Raw genomic sequence first — 19,369 nt, 5'->3', positions numbered from 1 at the left:
CTGGCCATTCCTGCGCATAACAAAATGCAAAATATGCGGCAATAAAAACCATTTTCTGGGAATTACCACAAGATTTAAACCGGAAAGCATTCGGAACTACAAAATGCAGGAGGCATTACGACTGATTTGAGTGACCCCTGTGTCATCAATAAAGTTACTCAGAAGTCCACCATCTCTCAAATCAGTCCGCGGGCCGCACAAAACATCTTGAAGGGCCGCATGCGGCCCGCGAGCCATAGTTTGGCCATCACTGTCCTAACCCCTATTTTTCTGCAACACACGTTTGAAAGTTCACTTCTCTGCGGTGTTGCTTTTTGTTTATCAACGCAAGCGGTGGGAGCCGTAGTTTTCCTTATCGCGATTTTTCCCGTTTTTTACCATTTATTGCGAGCTTTTCAAGTCCGTACTGGATGTTAAGGTAAATCTAATGTATGTATATGTAAGTGGCTTTGTGGGGGGCTCCGTAGCCGCAAGGTTACCGAGTCTGCTTTGACAAGCGAGTGGTCGTGGGTTCGAATCTTAGTAGAATCAAGCCATTCGATGTCAAGTGACTTTAGCATGGGTTTATTCTCAGGCCCCTCCATTTACCCTTCCTTCGTGCTGAATTCTATATTTACCCTCTGAAGCCCCTTGACAGTGCAAATGTCCCTCCTATAGTTAAGTGTACAGGTCAGAGGTACGAATGAGTCCTCGCCAGGGACGGCTAGAATATGGGATAGTGCTGGTAGCGAGGAATAAGTGGGTAAAGTAGATCAAGCTTTGAAGGAAGGGTAAACCCCAATACACGCAAGCACGCATACAATTTAAAATAAGCATATCCCTCACTCAATAGCGATTATAGCAAAAAGAAATGCAGTGCAGGTCATACAGCAAACACCCGGGCGATATTACAATAGATCAACTATACTGGTCGCAGTAATGAGTCCACACATGAAAAAAAAAGTGGCTTTGTCCACAAGTAAAACAATTTGGTAATAATGTCAATGTGTTAATGAGGAAAAATCAAAACAACAAAAGCTGTGCAATAATTGAGCGTTAGGTGTGCAATGATAAGATTTGAAGGTTATTTTGGTGTGCAATAAGTGGGTGCAGAGCTGCTATGCAAAAAAACATATTTTACAGTTTTACACGGTTTTTGTAAGGAATTTCTCAGCGATGGCTATAGGAACTTATTTTATATTAGTCTTTCGCATAGTAAGCAGTTTTCCAAAAAAACAAAAAATCTGCTTTTATTTGTTCAAAATCATCAAATTGCTCATAGACGAGTGCTTAGCTGTGCAACAATTGGCAATTTAACCTATTTAGACTAATCTCAAATTTTTAGTCTTGACCTTGAAATGCGGTCATACATATATATTAATATTTTTTTGAAACGATGGTTCTACAATTGATGAAGGGACGGTAGGGGACAGAAATGAAAATGTTTTGGTGAAGGAGGGGAAGAGCGGAAAGGAAGGGGGGGGGGGTATTGGTAGCTATGCTTGATAAGTAGTCATTTTGACTTCTACCTTTGTTCGACTCATGCACCTTCCAGCATTGGACAAAAGGTAGGAGTTAAAATGACTACTTGTCAAGCATAGCTACCAATCCCCCCCTCCCCTTCCTTTCCGCTCTTTCCCTCCTTCACCAAAAAATTTTCATTTCTTTCCCCTACCGTCCCTTCATCAATTGTAGAACCATCGTTTCAAAAAAATATTAACCTATTTGTTTGAAAATGTTTTATTACAAAATTTTAAAACAGCGCTTTGTGGTGAAATTGGTCAATTTGTTTTTTCGTCATTTTTTAGTATAATATATATTAAAATACATAGAAATTGACGAATTTAGGAGTTAGGTAGATTACAGTTTTATTTGCGCGATTTTCGGAATTTACGAGTGTACATGTCATTGCATTTGACGAATTTGTATGCAAATTGGTATACTAACCTACATCTACGCCGTTTTCACATGTTAGTGTGCCCTGCTTCTGTATATAGTAATCATAAATGGCGTAATCAAATCAAAGTCGCTTTATAGTTTTCACTGGTTACACCGTTCATTGCCGTACCGAAAGGAAGAAAAAGGAAAAGAAAAACGAATTATACGCTCTGAACAATGGAAACTGTCAAATAGAACAGAGGGTTGATTGGTCATAAAGAAGTCTGTAGTTTATTACGTGAAAAGTCGACCATCGGTATTAAGCTGAAAAGTAAGTATTTTTGTCTCATTAGGTAAGTGTCGGCCGCATTTCGGTCGCTATATCAGTTACTAAGCTTTCTCTAATAATGAACAGTCATTCTTATTCCATCTGAAATGAAATCTTTTGAATTGTAGTCGCCCCAGCTTTACGAAATGCATCAATTGTATCTAAAGTTATGGCGCTATATCCTTGCCTACAGTAGATGGCTCGTGCATACGGTATGAGGTAAAGGCTTGCCCAGATAGCTCATACATCAGCAATATCACCTGTCATGACAAAGCCGACGAAACACCCATCCTTGAACAGTTCGATATTCTCTTCAGACAAACTTGCCTCCAGTTGCAATAAATATTGCATCACGCTAGTTGTTGAAGTGAAGTAATTATAAATTGGAGAGGAATTTTAATGACTGCATTTTTCCTTTTTTCCTTGCCGACAATGTAGTTCCGATTGAAGCCGAGCTCGAAAATATATCTATCTTCAGCTTATTAGGCGATTATACACAATTATTTTTGAACAGAGTTGTATCCTTATTAGTCGATCATATGCAATATATTCCAATCGTAATGCAATTCGATTTGTTATCCATAGTGAAAGATGTGCTTCGAACCATGTAGTTTTCCATGCCGGTGAACCACAATCCACAGTTCATTGAAAATCGCAATTCAGCGCTTGCCAATTTCCACGGTAAATTACGGATTACAATTTTAATTCAAGCTTTTGTTTGGAGAAATTTCCAGCATCCAACGATTTCATAATTTGAAAGGGACCACTTCGGCTGGAAATTTGCCTGTTATGTGCCGGTTATATGCGGTTCTCCTGACTACGACCGGAAAAACAGTACAAACGGTCCACATCGGAAACACACTTGAGACAAGTGCATCGTCGTCGTTGCAAACATTCTATTCTCTGTTTTACATTTCCTCCGCATGGCATGCAAGAAACAGATCGGGTAGTGGCAGCATACTTCATTATGAAATATTTCTTATTTTGGAAGCAACCAGCAACAGCAACCAACGACGGTGCGATGTGATGGTCGCCGAGAAGTGATCTATTATTAAGCGAAACAACATCCAGTTGCTAACGTTTTAATTTACATACTGTCGAAGGGGGTGACTTTGCACCAAATTAGTTTATTTTTACAGTATTTACCATGAAGCAAACTTCTACGTTAATGATTAAAATTATGGTTTAATGCTTGTTGGACTAGAAGTACATTCTAACTCCTACTGACGGGTGTAAAAATCTTAATTCAAAGTGGCGATTCCGGAAGTAAGAAAATGTAGGCGTAGATCTGGAATCTCTAAAATTTTAGACTCAAATCATTAGTAGGTTTGTTTGCTGCGTACAAGCTTATTTCAAATTATTCTGCCATTTTATCATTCCATAAAACCTATTTCGGTTAAATGCGTTGACGGACTTTTATTTTTTGTGCTATCGGTGACAGCCGGCATAAAAGGATCTGGAAGACAATCTGGTTTACTAGCGTTATGTCGCGATAGTTGTAGCAGTCGAGCTGATCACCCTTTTTGAAGATAGGACAAACAACTCGTTCCATACGTTCCTTCGGTAGCTTCTCCTCTTAGTGAATAACCCAGTGTAGAGCCGATGCCAGCATTTTCCGGCCATGTTTGTAGTCTTTGTTGGTATTTCTCGTTTGACTTCTTAGTAATCGGGTGCTGACAACTTCGCCATTGCACAGTGGTCCAAACAGCGAAATACGTGATCGTTTGATATAGCGCCGAAGCGTGAAGTTTCTCGCATATAGTTTCTTTAGGAACATTTCTTGGTATAATAAGCCCCTTCTTGTGAGAGAAACCTTTGGGTGATTAATTCCCTTAAAAGTGAGATACGAAATTTATTTTCTCGTACATTCGAGATACAGGTTTGGTATTTTCAGCAAAGTTGTAGTAAATACCAATATAAACAACTTTGTCAACGACACCATACTTGTATCTTTTCATGGAAATTGTCTATGAAGCGTCATTCGTGGACAAACCCTTCAGAACAGTGTTTAAACCCTGGCTTATTCTGGTCAACTTTTATGTGTTCATAGTGTTCTAGAAAGTTGTTTATCTTGCTAAAATCAACGTTTTTGTAGAACATTATTATACGCGATTTTCTGCAGTTTCGGAGATTTTGAGCATTTTTGATGAAAAATAGTACTAATTTGAGCCTCAATATTTCCCAAGGTGGCAAATGGTGGCAGACCAAACAACTTCTACTTAAAAGTACAACAAAAAGCCTTTAAAATCAAGTGTCAATTGTCTGTATCCGTTTGTATCCTCAAAAGTTATAGTTGTTTTAAAAATCCATCTCAGTCATGTTTATAGAACAATTAAAATGTACTTCGGATGCAATAAACGCCATTTTGTTTACGTTGACAATCTCTTTCTAACAAGTTGAGTTACCAGAAATTTTTTCGCCTATTTTCGAGTCGAAAATGAATGTAGACTTAAAATTATTTGCCGCAATTAATAAGAGCAAGACTTCCAAATAACTAACTTAAGTCTATTTTGTTCAATACCTTCGATTGATGTCTTTTCAAAAGATCACACTCATAATGGACTGGTACCGAATGGCCGAAACACAAATGGTCGAATCACGAATGGCTGAAATCCAGATGGCCGAATTTCAACAACAGTCACAGAAGGCCGAATTTTCTCGGAATGACTAAATAACTATTTAATTAGAAAACACGAATTAACAAGCAGTTAACAATTAACTTTACTCAAACCAAAAATAAAATAAGCAACACATCTTTTTGTTGTACTTTTAAGTACGAGTTGTTTGATCTGCCACCATTTGCCACCTTGGGAAATATTTAAGCTCAAAAAAGTACTATTTTTCATCAAAAAAGCTCAAAATCTCCGAAACTTCAGAAAATCACGTATAACAATGTTCTACAAAAACATTGATTTTAGCAAGATAAACAACTTTCTAGAACACTATGAACACGTAAAATTTGACCAGAATAAGTCAGGGTTTAGAAACTGTTTTAAAGAGTTTGTCCACGAAAAACGCTCCATAGATAATTTCCTTGAAGAGATACAAGTATGGTGTCGTTGACAAAGTTGTTTGCATTAATATTTACTACAACTTTGCCGAAAGTACCAAACCTGTATCTTGAATGTACGAGAAAATAAATTTCGTATCTCACTTTTAAGGGAATTAATCACCCAAAGATTTCTCTCACAAGAAGGGGCTTATTATACCAAGAAATGTTCCTAAAGAAACTATATGCGAAAAACTTCATGTTTTGGTGCAATAGCACACGATCACGTATTTCGCTGTTTGGACCACTGTGCATTGAGGTGTTCATCGAAGAGCTGCTTCCACCTGTCGTAGTCATCTAGTACACTCTGAAACTCTTCAGCTAATATCGCTGTAGCAGGCTGCTACTAGCAGCCTCTTCGACAACCGAGCGTATTCTTCCTCCGTCTTCGAGGGCCGCATCCAATATATTACGCGATTCTGCATTCTGCCGAACACTACGAAGCCCGTACTCAGTTCAGAAGATTTTCCAAATCTTCTCCCCTTGGCGGCAGATACATGCCGATACCGAGTTTGCGAGGTTCAAGCTATTCGAATAGCACCCGGTCGTCACCTTCGAAATCCAGCGATCTGCAGTTCCAAGTACCCAGTTTGCCATTACTTTGCTAGGGCTGTCATGTTAGTTTTAGTGCCGAGTGTCACATTTCTGTATTCAGCCGCCCATTTCAGATCAGACGCTGTCGTGAGCCGCTCTTAACCTGGAGGACGAACGAGTCAGAATCAATGCGAAGAGTAGTTCATTTTTGTCGAAAGAGATCTTAAGAGATCAATTGGTCAAATATTGGTCAAACATGATTAAGTACACGCCAATTATGTTATTATCTAAATATTCAAGCCTCATTGGTCATTGCAAATTATTTATTTTCTCTTTAAAATTTGCTTCAAAAGTCGGGGAAGCAAAATAAAAAAATGTTAGACATGAGTAAGAATTTTTTAAGTAAAATCGATCATCTGCGGGCTCTATAGCTAAAAGTACTCAAAAAATGAGTGCACGAAATTTTAACACTTCCAACACGAAACAGAAGTAAAAGTTTCAACAACATTACATTACTTCCGGAAAGCGGTAAAAAAGATCTATCGATTTTGTTTCTTTTTTTGCATGAAAAATAATAACGTAATATTTAAAAAGCAATAGAAGATTAAGTTTTCACGATTAAGCTTCAGATAAACACGCTTGAAATGCTGAAATTTTTGTTGTGATAAAAAATATTTCTATAAAATATTTGCTACGGCCTTATTGGATTTCACATCTTCCATCAGATTTTGTACCACTGGCTGTATCCACCTTATCAAGACACCAATTTGAGCTGAATGAACCGATTCATATTTCAACTGTTCAACTGTTTTCTAAGTTTTTTGAGGTTCCGCCTAAATTCTAAGTGTAATATATTTGAATAAATTGGAAAAAATAATCGGAATCAATGGAGAATGGAAAGATTTGCGAATGTGATGCGCGACAGATCTTAGATATGTGCCAAAACGGCCTGCATAACTTTATGGCCAAACTTACGCTTCTAGCTGCCCACGTCGATGCCCTGCAGAATGTCAAACTACAGATCGCTGCAGAAGAAGAGTTGGCGAGTAGGTTTGGTATAAAAAAATTTACATTAGCGTTGCATAAAAAATTGATTTCTAGACGTTTCCAACAATAAGGACAAAATGATAAACGACAAGTTGAACGAAGCAATTTCAATGCACGCTAACTGGTTTCCACTGCTGAAAGGAGATCTTGAAAAGTTAAAGAAAGACATTAACTGTGCAGATGCGATGGTAGTGGACGAAATTACGTGTCTGAAGAACAAGGTAGTAGTTGAGTTATTGAATTTATGAATGGTTTTAATTGATTATTCCTTTACTGCACTAGGTACTTTCCACTGAACAAAAGTCATTAGACCTACACAATGTTGTGCAAGGGCTAATAACATTGTCACAGAATGCCGGCCAAAGCCTCAGCTCAACCAGGAGTAATTTGGTATCACTTAGTAACGATCTTGCTCAACTGAATCATATCGTTTGTACTGCTAATGGCCAAACACCAAAACTGGGTTTATTACATCATAAGAATGACGATCTAAGGTTTGTTTGTGAAAAAGGGCATTTGACTAATTTCATCTGATAAATGTTCCTAATTTGCAGCTTTGATAATAATGCCCGTTCGGCCATCCAATCGCTCAAGTCCGAAATCCTAACTTCGAGGCCAAACATCTTGGAGGATTTGCAAGCATTGAGTGACGCTGTTGAAATCAAAAAGTATGTCGATGCTATCAGCGATCAGATTAAATATCTTAAAACGTATGTGGAACATATTGTCGATCTCAACAAGGGTAAACCAGATGCGACTGCTGCCAATAAAGATACCGAAGAGGAGAATGCCAACCTACATAAACAAATTATTGAACTCAAGAATTTGCTGTCGAGGAGACAGGAACATTTAGTTAAGTTGAACGCAGCACATACATTGGAAATGAACAACATCAGAAAAGTAATCGATACTTTGCTATCCAATCACGAAAATGAGAATCTGGTTGTAAGAGACACCATGTTTAAGTTACGAAACGAGCTGAGTATTATGAGAGAGGATGCGTCAAATTATCGAGAGCTCAAGAGCTTTCTGTCGACGAACCAGGAGCCGGAACTGGAGAACTCGAACCAAAATAACACCGAAGAGACCCCTCATATCGAGCCAAAATACCGAAGTGACGCCCGCCAATGGATTTTTGATTGATTAAAATATCCTTCAATTGAATTTAATTAGTACTTTAATTTATGAATGAAATGTTAATGCTACGATTGGTGCTTTCTATTAGCCGATTTTCAACCAAACTTCCAGAATTTCTTTATTTCAGGTTAAGTTTCTCGATTGTATCTGATAGCAGTATTTAAGTAGCGGTATTTAGTTAGTTCTATACGTTCACAATTTGATTTAGGCAATACTTTCTTACCACTGGATTAGTAAACCATCAAGCAATAAATTTTGTTGATTCCCTTTGAAAATAGTAATAAAAATAGTGATTACAAATTATTAATTTTGTTAAGCTGTTTCACGCCGAAAGACATACAACAAGCTTTATCGTTTTACATTCCACTTGAGGTCAAACCAAACTTTCTGTGTTCAATCGTCCATTCCGACCGCTATTAAAAAGCTAAGGCGTGCGACTAAGTAGTGTACATATTCTGTGACGATCTGAGATTTTTTTAAATTTCGCTTAACGATAGCTCAATATCATATGTTTAATTGGGTGCAATCCCGGTGAGTTTAAAGACTTTTTTTCTTGGGTACAACGTGCTCGGTGTTAGCATTCTGAACCATATTCCCGTAATGACATATTTTTGGGAACCTTCACTAATTTTTTTGCTTGAACTTATCTTAAATTTTACTTTTCGGGTTAAGCTGGGAGTTCCTTGTAATCCGCTTTAACGTATCAAACTTGGTCAACCATGTCATGTACAACTTACGCGCTTTTACTTTGGCCGTGCTGTTACACTTGTTTTTTCGGTGTCACTGAAACCTTAAGGTGAAATTAGTCGTCATCGATTCTGCCTATTTCAAAAGCAGTTTTTTTGTTTGAAACAAAAATTCTGTTTATGAAAATATATTCGCTGTGTTCAGATTGGCAAGAAGAATTCAGTGTTTACATTTTTATAAACAGAATCCCGCTTTTGGGCCGAAAAACTGCTTCCGAAATTGGGCTTTCCGACGAAACGTTAATGACTGCTAGTTTCCCGTTAACGGGTGACACCTAAAATTTTGGAATTTTTTTCTCAAGCTGTCAAAAAAAGATACATGAAGAAGATCTGATTTACCGAAATTAAAAATACATTATCCATTATTGAAAAAAAAATAGTGTACATTTGAAAACGGTCCGTAATCGGCTGTTAGCCGTAATCGGCGAAGCTTTCGTTAGACGTCGAAACAGGAGCGTTGTACGACCGTCATGTCAACTTTGCGTATGCATCTAATGATTCTACCAATCAACTGTTTGCAATTCGTGGCTCATCAGTTATTTTTGTTCATCGAGGAACTCAAAATCCCGAAGAAATCTTCGATTGGGCGCACTGAGACAGATTTTTTGGGGTCGTGGTTTTTGGGTAAAAATGGAATCGAATGAGTAGTCATGAACGATTGAGTTTTTTTGGCGTAATGCGGTGATGCTCTATCCGGCCAAAACACGTATTGTCAATCTGTATGATATTTTTGTAGAAACGGGATCAAAATTTTCTTCAAACATTCGTCTGGTGCATCTTAATGGATAGCTAAACCAGAGGGCTTGTTGTTGAAGAAATGAGAAAGAGAACGATGTCCTTCTACGTCCATAATTTTGGCTGGTCTTCCACCACCTTGCTTGCGAATAGTTTGTTGGGCGTCTTTTCCCGAGATTTCGGTGGAAGTTCGTAGAAGTGTACAACGCGCTTGTGGAATGCTTCTTGTTTTGACGCCATTTTAAGCAAGACTTGGCCAGCATAAACAAAACAAAAAATACTGACAGAAAGAGGAGAGAAAGAGCTAACACATACACACTCTCATTCCTCTCTCAGCCCGTTTGTTGTTGAGTATAGGGGCCTCGAAAAACTTCCAAAATTTTAGTTGCCACCCGTTATAGGTACATTAACATGTTGGCTCAATTTGGCTCTTTGCACTATTTTGTGCGATATTCCCGACATTTTCTGCCATCTCTGATGGAAAGTTTGGAATACATTGGAAAAAGCAGGCCACCCTTACTAACACATACTGGGTTCCTGCTTTCAGAATCCCGAGGATTCATATTTCACAGTAAAGGGAATTCCTCGTATCGAGTTATAGATATCCTGGAGATTCGCCTTTTGGATTCTCATACAAGAATCCAGATTCTTTAAGAAAACCATTCTTATGCAGGGTTTCTCTACACGATTCCAATACGAGGAATCCCAGAGATTATGTGCGAATCTTTTTGGTTCGTCCGGGCACTCTTCTTCCGTTCGCTGCATCCTCGTTTCGGTATTGTCACAGCAGATTTGACTAGTTTTAGCTATTTTTTCAAGTTGGCGTGGAAACAATTTGTATTTTGATTATGGTGCTCCTCTTGTCTCGACGCCATTTTGACAGCTGAAAAAAAAAATGAGGAAAACGAGATATGAGCAACATGCCGTATCATACACATACCTACATACCTACAAAATGGTGTTGAAATTTATAAATACCTACATGATTGAAGAATTAAATTCAAACTTGATTCTACCAATTTTTGCCCGTTTCGTCCTTTACATTTTTAAGTAGGCCGCGCCGGAAACACACGTCATATGCATTAAACTTTTCGGCAAGACAAAAAATCAATAAAATTTCTTTCGGTCCAAAAGTTTCAAAATTTTTTGTAATGCGTGAAATAATCGCTCTTCATTTGGGACAGTGTGGAAACCGGATTGCCGACAGCTTTTGGGAAACCATTTGCGAAGAGCACTGCCTCAATGAGCGCGGCCAGTTCGTCGGGAAGCACTTTCTGCCGCTACAGCGGATTAACGTTTACTTCGAGGAAGCGCCTTGCTGCAATTTTGTTCCCCGAGCAATATTTGCCGATCTGGAACCGGGCACTTTGAATGGACTGCGCTGTAGTCGTTTCGGGAAACTCTTTTCGCCGGAAAGCTTCGTCAGTGGAGTTCTGGGAGCGGGAAACAATTGGGCCCGTGGTTATCATACCGAAGGTGCAGAAATGCTGGATCGCTTGATGAACGTTACGCGGAAAATGGTAGAGAGCTGTGACTGCTTTCAGGGATTTCAGCTGGTGCATTCCATTGGCGGAGGCACGGGTTCGGGATTGGGAACGCTTATGATGGAGAATTTGAAAGACGAATATCCACGGAAAATACTGAACACGTTTAGTGTTATTCCATCTCCTAAGGTATGCTTTCCTCGATGCCCGGTACTAACCAAAAATAAACGTACATATTACCTTACCTACAGGTTTCAGAGGTTGTTGTTGAACCATATAACGCTGTATTCACGCTGAGTACAATGATCGATTGTAGTGATGAAACGTTTTGTCTCGACAATGAAGCGTTATACGATATAAGTATGCATACTTTGCGAGTAGATAAACCGAGCTTAGACGATTTGAATCACCTCATATCGATGGCAATGTCAGGAATTACATGCAGTTTTCGCTATCCTGGACAGCTGAATTCGGATTTGCGAAAACTTCTCACCAACATGGTTCCCTATCGAAAACTGCATTTTTTCGTCCCAGGAATAGCTCCGTTAACGTCAAAGGAGAATCAGTGTTACAAACAGCTGTCCGTACCGGAACTGGTTTATCAGATATTCGACGAGCGGAACCTTATGGCTGCCTGTTGTCCTACCAAGGGAAAGTATCTCACTGCTGCTGCACTGTTTCGGGGTCGCGTCTCAACTCGGAACGTGGAGGAGCAGATGGTCAATATCAAGCAGAAAAACAGCAGCTGTTTCGTCCCTTGGATACCAAATAACGTAAAGTCAGCCATTTGTGACATAGCACCGCGGGGCATGAAAATGGCAGCAACGTTCATAGCCAACACAACCGCCATTACGCAGCTTTTCAACCGCTTGCTGGATCAATTCGGTGTTATGTATCGACGGAAGGCTTTTTTGCATTGGTACACCGGAGAAGGAATGGAAGAACGGGAGTTTACGGAAGCTGAACAAAAACTGCGGGAGCTTGTCCAGGAGTACGAATCGTACGAGATGGGAAATGACTCGGCGGGATCGGTCAACAACTAGATTATTGCTGATCAGAGACTGAGAATATAATGTGTTGTTGAAGGGAGCATGTTTCACGCAAATTTGTCATGTTAAATGTTGTAATAAATCAAAATTGGATTGATCAATGTAAGTGATTCAAATGTTCTCTGTTGACTGACGCGTTTGGTTTTTCTAATTAGAAATTTAAAATTGACGAAAACTATGGGTAATCGTGTTTGATAGCTAATAAGAAACGCGTTGACTGGATTTCAATTGCTATAGAACAGAACTTTGAAATTAAAAAGTACTTATCCCTGTACTTTATATATGTAATCCACTGGTGTGAGACTTTTATTGCACTTGCACTAAATATATCCTTGAACAATGGTGATATTTTAGATGCAATGTTCGGGAAGTTGGCTTACGAGACTCAACCTTCATAAGCATTATTTTTCCACTAAGCCTGTTCTCTCGCACATGAACAATCTCGAATTCAAACAGTAAATTGTTACCAACTGGAAAAAAAACTTAAAGTGCTTCCTTTTTGCATACGTAGCAAGCCTTTTGCGGTTCCATTTATAGTTCTGTGCTTTTGCCATCCCTCTGAGGACGCCACAAGCAATTGCAATTGGAGAAGGTGCTGAAGCACACTCTTAGTTTGTCATTAATAGTGATAAACCATTCCGCAGGTACCTACAGCGTCTACACTGTGCTCACGGTGGATGCATACTGCCGGATACTATGTGAAAGCACCTCATTCATCATCATCGTCACATGTACCTGAATTATGCGAGTCGATTCTCTGCGAGCTGCTAACAAATGGCACAAGTATTCACAATTCATATGCCCTTTTCTGTTCCGTTGTTTTTTACAGGCGCTGCAAAAATTTCAAAAGACACAGCAAGTTACCACCAAGAGTGGCATCGAACAGGAAGATGCCCTGCTCAACGAATCCGCCGCGATGGAAACGTCGCTTAACCTGCAGATTTTGGAGCTCGAAAATGAAACCAAACAGCTGCGACACGAGCTGGAACGGGTTACGAACGAACGGGACCGGATGTTGCAGGAAAATTCCGAAATAGGTCGCGATAAATCCGGTGCCGAAGCCGAACGAGCTCGGCTGAAGGCCGAACTCAAAGACATGAAGTACCGGGAGACCCGGATGCTGAGTGACTACAGTGAATTGGAGGAGGAAAATATTTCGCTGCAAAAGCAGGTGTCCAGCTTAAGGAGCTCACAGGTATAATTTTGAAATTATTTTGATCAGGTAGCAAGTTTTAAGTATTTTTCTTTCGATAACAGGTAGAATTTGAAGGTGCCAAACACGAAATCCGAAGACTTTCGGAAGAAATTGAGTTGCTCAACTCGCAGGTAGAGGAATTGGCTAGCCTGAAGAAAATAGCCGAAAAACAGATGGAGGAAGCATTGACTGCTCTACAAGTATGCATTGTCTTGTATGAACTGGAGATTATCACTCAATCATGGCTCGTTCCTCGTTACAGATCGAACGTGAAACCAAATATGCACTGAAGAAGGAGCTTGATACACATATCAATCGAGAATCGATGTACAATATTAGCAATTTGGCAATCAGTATACGTGGAATGGAGGAAAGCACTCTGAATAGCAGTGATTGTGAAGATGAAATGCCCACGCTGAAGTATACATATCATTAACTCATTTCAATTATGTTTATTAAACTTTTTTTATCGCAATTACAGAGACTCAACACTGAAACGGTTGGAAACCTTGGAAGCGGAAACGGCAGATCTGAAGTCCCCGGACGGTACCAAGGTTGACTTGTTCTCGGAGATTCATTTGAACGAGCTGAAGAAGCTGGAAAAACAACTGGAATCAATGGAGAACGAAAAGATTTGCTTAACCGCTAATCTGCGTGATGCGCAACAAAACCTAGATAAGAGCCAAAACGAACTGCAAAACTTTATGGCCAAACTTATGCTTCTGGCTGCCCACGTCGATGCCCTGCAGAATCTCAAGAAACAAATCGCTGCAGAGGATAAGTTTGCAAGTAAGCTTGGTATAAAATCATTTTAAATTAACGTTTGCTTAGTAAGAATTCATTTTTAGACGTTTCCAACAATAAGGACAAGGTGATGAATGACAAGTTGAACGAAGCAATCTTAATGTACTCCAACTGGTTTGCACTTAGTTCGAAGGAGATCGATACGCTGAAAGCAGATCTTGTTGAGTTGCAAAAAGGCATTAACTGTTCAGATGCGATGGCTGTATTGCGTAATGAAATTACCAATCTAAAGAATAAGGTAATTGTTGAGTTCTTTTAATCCATGATAATCGTTTTATATAATTGATTATTCAATTACTAGCTACTTTCCACTGAACAAAAGTCATTAGACCTTCACAGCGATGTACAAGTACTAACAACCTTGTCGCAGAATGCCGGCCAAAGTCTCAACTCAACCAGAAGTAATTTGGTATCACTTAGTGACGATCTCGCTCAACTGTATCATCTCGTTTGTACTGTTAATGGCGAAACACCGAACCGTGTTTTATTAGATCACAAGAATGACGATCTAAGGTTTGTAATTTTATCTTACAAGCATTTCATTAATTTCAACTAACAAATGTTTCTAACTTGCAGCTTTGACAATGATTCTCTTTCGGCCATCCAATCGCAGCTCAAGTCCGACATACTAACTTCGAGGCCGCACGTCTTCGAGGATTTGCAAGCATTGAGCGATGCTGTTGAGATCAAAAAGTACGTCGACACCATCAGCGATCAGATTAAATATCTCAAAACGGCCGTCGAACATACTATCGAGCTCAACAAGGATAAGGTGTCGGATGTGGCCGCTGGCGACAAGGACACCAAAGAGGAGAATGCCGATCTGCATGAACAAATTATCAAACTCAAGAGCTTGCTGTCGACGAAACGGGAGCAGATAGCTACCTTGAGAACAGTACTTAAGTCGAACAAGAACACCGCCGAAGTGGCGCTGACCAACTTGAAATCCAAGTACGAAAACGAGAAGCTGGTTGTAAGTGACACCATGTCTAAGTTACGAAACGAGTTGAGGATTCTGAAGGAAGATGCTGCTACGTTCTCAAGTAATTATCGCAAGTGTTTGCTATGAAGTCGGAAATAATTAAAGCCGTTTTGTTTATAGGTCTCCGTGCAATGTTTGCCGCTCGATGCGAGGAGTACGTTGGTCAGGTCGACGAGCTAACCAAAGCTTTATCGGCAGCAGAGGAAGAGAAGAAGACGCTCAACCAACTTCTACGATTGGCTGTGCAGCAAAAGTTGAGCCTTACACAAAAACTGGAGGATTTGGAGATGGATCGGTAAGTCAAAACGTATTTATTGTGCGTACATAATTTAGTTTAAGCATTACCTAGTTCGAAATTGGCATTTGTAATTTTGCTTTTTTTTATATTTTAGTGAAATGCGCCATCGACGACCGGTAATGCCAGCACGAGGTGGCGGTAAGTCAGCCTTCAGCCGCGGAGTCCCTGCCCGTAGTAGCAACCAGAATCCGAACAACAGCAACAACAATCCGAACCAAGCATTCTTCTAACATAAGGTTAGCGTACAGCGTAAGATCTTAGCCTTTATTTATACAATGCTGAAGCTGTAAACAGCACGATCAGTCGTTTCCATGATCATCATCGTCGTCATCGTCGTCATCGTCGTCGTCTTCGGCGGTCCCATCTAGCTCCGCTTGCAATTATTTCTTCCGGTAAACGACGATACGATGAATCTTTCCATCCATTTTCGGACTATGTTCGTTCACCTGATCCGCGGTGGATGTGGACTACTCTCACCACCTCTGTTTCCGTTTTTGTACTATACACATCGGACTGTTGTAGGTGAACTTGGAATGCCACAGACAGATAGCGAGTGCGAGTGTGTGAAGAGGGCATATATTTTTACTAATATTGTAGCAGAAGAGAAGTCTGGCCCACATCCCCACAGGGGCATATGAAATAAGAAGAATGTGTGAAAGTATATCGTTAATTTATTTTGATATAAGATTACAATATACATATTACAACGGCTAACCATTTAGAACTATTATCACTTGAATATATGGGTAAGGGGAAAGATTATTCTGTCCTGAAATACACAGACGAAATCAAGCGACGCAGCTGTACGAATGAATGACATGCCAACCAGGGTCGTCACAATTAAGCCAATTGTAGTGAAATACTTTATAGGATCAAGCAGAAAACAAATGACTATTACATTATTGTCAAACAATAATTTTATTTATAGCATCCGATCAATGTAGACACTATTGTTCACAAATGTTGTGTTCGTAGTTTTTGTGCAATAAAGACTTTTTTCTTAATTTAATTACCAGCTCAGTTTCTGATTGTGGTAAAATTATCTTTGATTAGACTCCAAAATAATAAGCAGAAATATGATAACTTTTTAAGCAACTATTTTTTTGACGAAGGACTAAATTTTACGAAGACTTTTAATGGGGTACGGCGAAGGCAGCCTTGAATGACCTGCAAGCTATAAAAAGAAGCAGCTTTTTTGACCAGAAGATTTAATTCACAAACAGATTAGCATTATTTAAAATGCTAATTTGTATTCCACACGGTAGTTGTTTTTATATTTTGCTTTTAAATATTACAGTTTAAAATTGACTCTTTGTACATTGATGTTCCGAATGAACCATGAAATTCAATAGGGTTGAAGAAAATATTAGACGCAAACTAAATTAGTAGTTTTTAAATAATGAACACTTTGTCGTAGTCTAATAGTTCAAGTAGAGTATTGCAACTATTCACTCATTCTAGAGAGCATTATTGATTGCTTAATTTATCTTAAGTATGCTGGGCTCTGAATTAAAGGTCACATCAATAGAAGGTGGTCATCCTGAATAGTTAGACGTAGAGCTATAACAACAACAGACTTTTCCTTGGAATCGAAATGCAAGCTTTTTAATATTTTTTGCACCGTACTAATATGATAGCAACGAACTCAGCTCATGAGAGTATAAACTATGATTTGAAAATCCTCCAACCAACAAGAAGCATCTAATCAAATAATTTTACCACCCGATTGGCGTTTATGTTTGACACCGTTGAAAATGATGACATTAGTAACTATGTGCGTGACCACGGCATAACATTCACTGCGACGAGCATCACAATTCTGTCCTAACGTTACGAATGATGTTTTTTCGATGCGAAAAGTTGTTAGGTAAGAAATCTAATCAGAAAGCGTCCAGATTAACTATTAACTGAAAAGTCATGTTTTTCCAACTAATTAAAGAGCACAGTGAGAATGAAATTAATTTGTGTCGGAAGGCACAGAACACGAATAAAACGATGAAAATTACCGAGCCATTTATTTATTTATCAAGAATTTAATTGATAAAATCTGAATTTAAATTAGGTATATTGAACGGTGACTCACTGAAGCAAAAAATAAACTAATATCTTTGGGAATGTCTTTCCTGTTTGCCCAATATAAATGGTCCAGCAGCTGAGTCACTGTAACGAAATCACAAAGCAACTCAAATTCGAGAAGTAAACAAACCAATAATAAAATAAATTATTTACCGTCCCTTTTTACGAAAACAAAGTAAAAGTAAAACAAATATGATACCTAAGTGTGTGTGTTTGTAGAAAATCAATAATCCTTATTGCTGATTGTTTGTAACTGTTGACTGTTACTAGTAAATGTAAAAGAACGCAGCTTTTTTTGAATAAGTTTGTGTTTGATTATATTATCACTCACTGAAAATTAGGCAGTGTTTCGTTCACAGATTATTCTATTATGTTTGGTTTCATCGCAGCTTATTATTGGCTTGTTATAGAAATGACATAAGCAATTATGGGATGAATGGAAGTTTAAAAAAAAGCAATGTTTTCTTTCCAAGGAACTCGTCGTGTCCCAGCGAGGATGGATTGAATTGCAAGATAGGCAAGAACCGACACAACCAGCTCCATTTGACACACACAAAAATCTAAAAATGTAATGTAGCTGTCCAGCATAGCAAAATACAAGAATACAACACAGTAGAGATTTTAATAGCCATAACCAACTACAGAACCGTACAGTAGGTAATAAGTTTGGCCTCAAAATTAATTGTAGTGTTATTCGTCACACATGTTTTATAAGTACCAGACTAAGGATATTCTGGTCAAATTTATTACTACTTCCGATCAGTGACATTGGGAACTTTAGCCACACAACAGCAGTAAAATACCAACAGCTTACGAATTATTTTTTGTAGATAGCATCTTGATCGACCCACAGCAGTGGCATTGAGATTATTCACCGCTCTGTAGAACTCTTTCCATTCATCTGTTAAACTGATAGTAGTAGTAATAGTAGTAGTAGTTAGTATGCCAAACGTAGCATAATAGTTTCAGCATCCAATTTTCAAACAGCCCGTAGAAAGCAGCGTTGTTCGAGTGAATACTCATTTCCGGTAAAATATAACAGACAGTAGCAGTTACATGTTTTCCTCTGATTAAGCCCCAAATCCAGATGAAGTACCGTACAGATTACAGGCTCGTCCCGAAACCTTTCACTATTAACACTGAAAAGTAAAACGAATGGCAACAAGAAGCAGGAAATATTCTAAATATCAATTTACAGGTACTCAGTTGGTTGATTGCATGCATGCAGTGAACAGTTTAAGTTTGAACGCATAGTTCTAGTAAGATTTCTCACAGCAAACGAGTTTGGTTACCTAGATGTATTCGGTTATGAGCTATTATAATTAGAGCAAGTAAAAGCGCCGTTAATATATTGGTTTGCAGCTTTCCAACTATTCGTTATCTGTTCGCTATTCAAGTCTTTCCCCGAGTCAGACGCCGTGTAGTAACAGCGCAGGTCTTTTATATATTGGATACCAATATTAAAGCGAATAATTATTATTTGCTTCATACTAATAATTTATTGTATCTCATTGGAAATAAACGTAATCTATGATAAACTATATTGTAAAACTCGTACAGAGGATGAAAAGATAACATAAAAATACAGGAAGCTATCGATTGTTACTACCTATTTAGAACGAAAAGAATTTGTTTTGTTTACGCCTCATGTTATTTATTATTCACTTTTAAATAGTCATTTGTAAAAAGCTATGTTAATTTTCTTATGGGAGCGGTAAATGTGTTTGTGTAAAAAACGAAAATTAAAAGAAATGGGGAGAATGATGTGCTGCAAACTTAAAAAATAATTGACTGGACCGAAGAGACTTGAATCTACAGCTGTCAGACTCCGGTCGAATGCGCTATCCAATTTTAACACCGACCTGTTCTTTATCAGGGCAGTCTGATATTTAGTTCTCGTTTCCGCTCTCCCTGTACAAAATAACTTCTTCGACCTATGGTCGCTGGTGATATCGGCGGGCACAGTAAAACCCCGGAGTGTTAAATACGACACTTATATTTTAATAACGCAAACTACGCGACTGGATACGTCGAACGATTTATTGCAG

General features: G+C 38.7%; 1 protein-coding gene across 1 annotated transcript in view; it reads left to right on the top strand.

The window, feature by feature from the left end:
• Nucleotides 1–18,903, top strand: part of LOC128744020 (protein bicaudal D) — a 44,818-nt gene extending 25,915 nt beyond the window's left edge. The window contains exons 2-10 of the mRNA XM_053840760.1: nt 12,796–13,161; nt 13,224–13,361; nt 13,424–13,581; nt 13,643–13,950; nt 14,010–14,203; nt 14,267–14,478; nt 14,542–15,008; nt 15,068–15,242; nt 15,340–18,903. Of these exons, the coding sequence (XP_053696735.1) occupies nt 12,796–13,161; nt 13,224–13,361; nt 13,424–13,581; nt 13,643–13,950; nt 14,010–14,203; nt 14,267–14,478; nt 14,542–15,008; nt 15,068–15,242; nt 15,340–15,475 (2,154 nt within the window). The 3' untranslated portion in view covers nt 15,476–18,903. The remainder of the gene's footprint in view (nt 1–12,795; nt 13,162–13,223; nt 13,362–13,423; nt 13,582–13,642; nt 13,951–14,009; nt 14,204–14,266; nt 14,479–14,541; nt 15,009–15,067; nt 15,243–15,339) is intronic.
• Nucleotides 18,904–19,369: the final 466 nt, after the last annotated feature.

The sequence above is a fragment of the Sabethes cyaneus genome, chromosome 3 (genome assembly GCF_943734655.1).
Source record: "Sabethes cyaneus chromosome 3, idSabCyanKW18_F2, whole genome shotgun sequence".
Lineage (NCBI taxonomy): Eukaryota > Metazoa > Arthropoda > Insecta > Diptera > Culicidae > Sabethes > Sabethes cyaneus.
The sequence above is the reverse complement of the archived record's forward strand: the minus strand, read 5'-3'. Positions and strand labels throughout refer to the sequence as shown.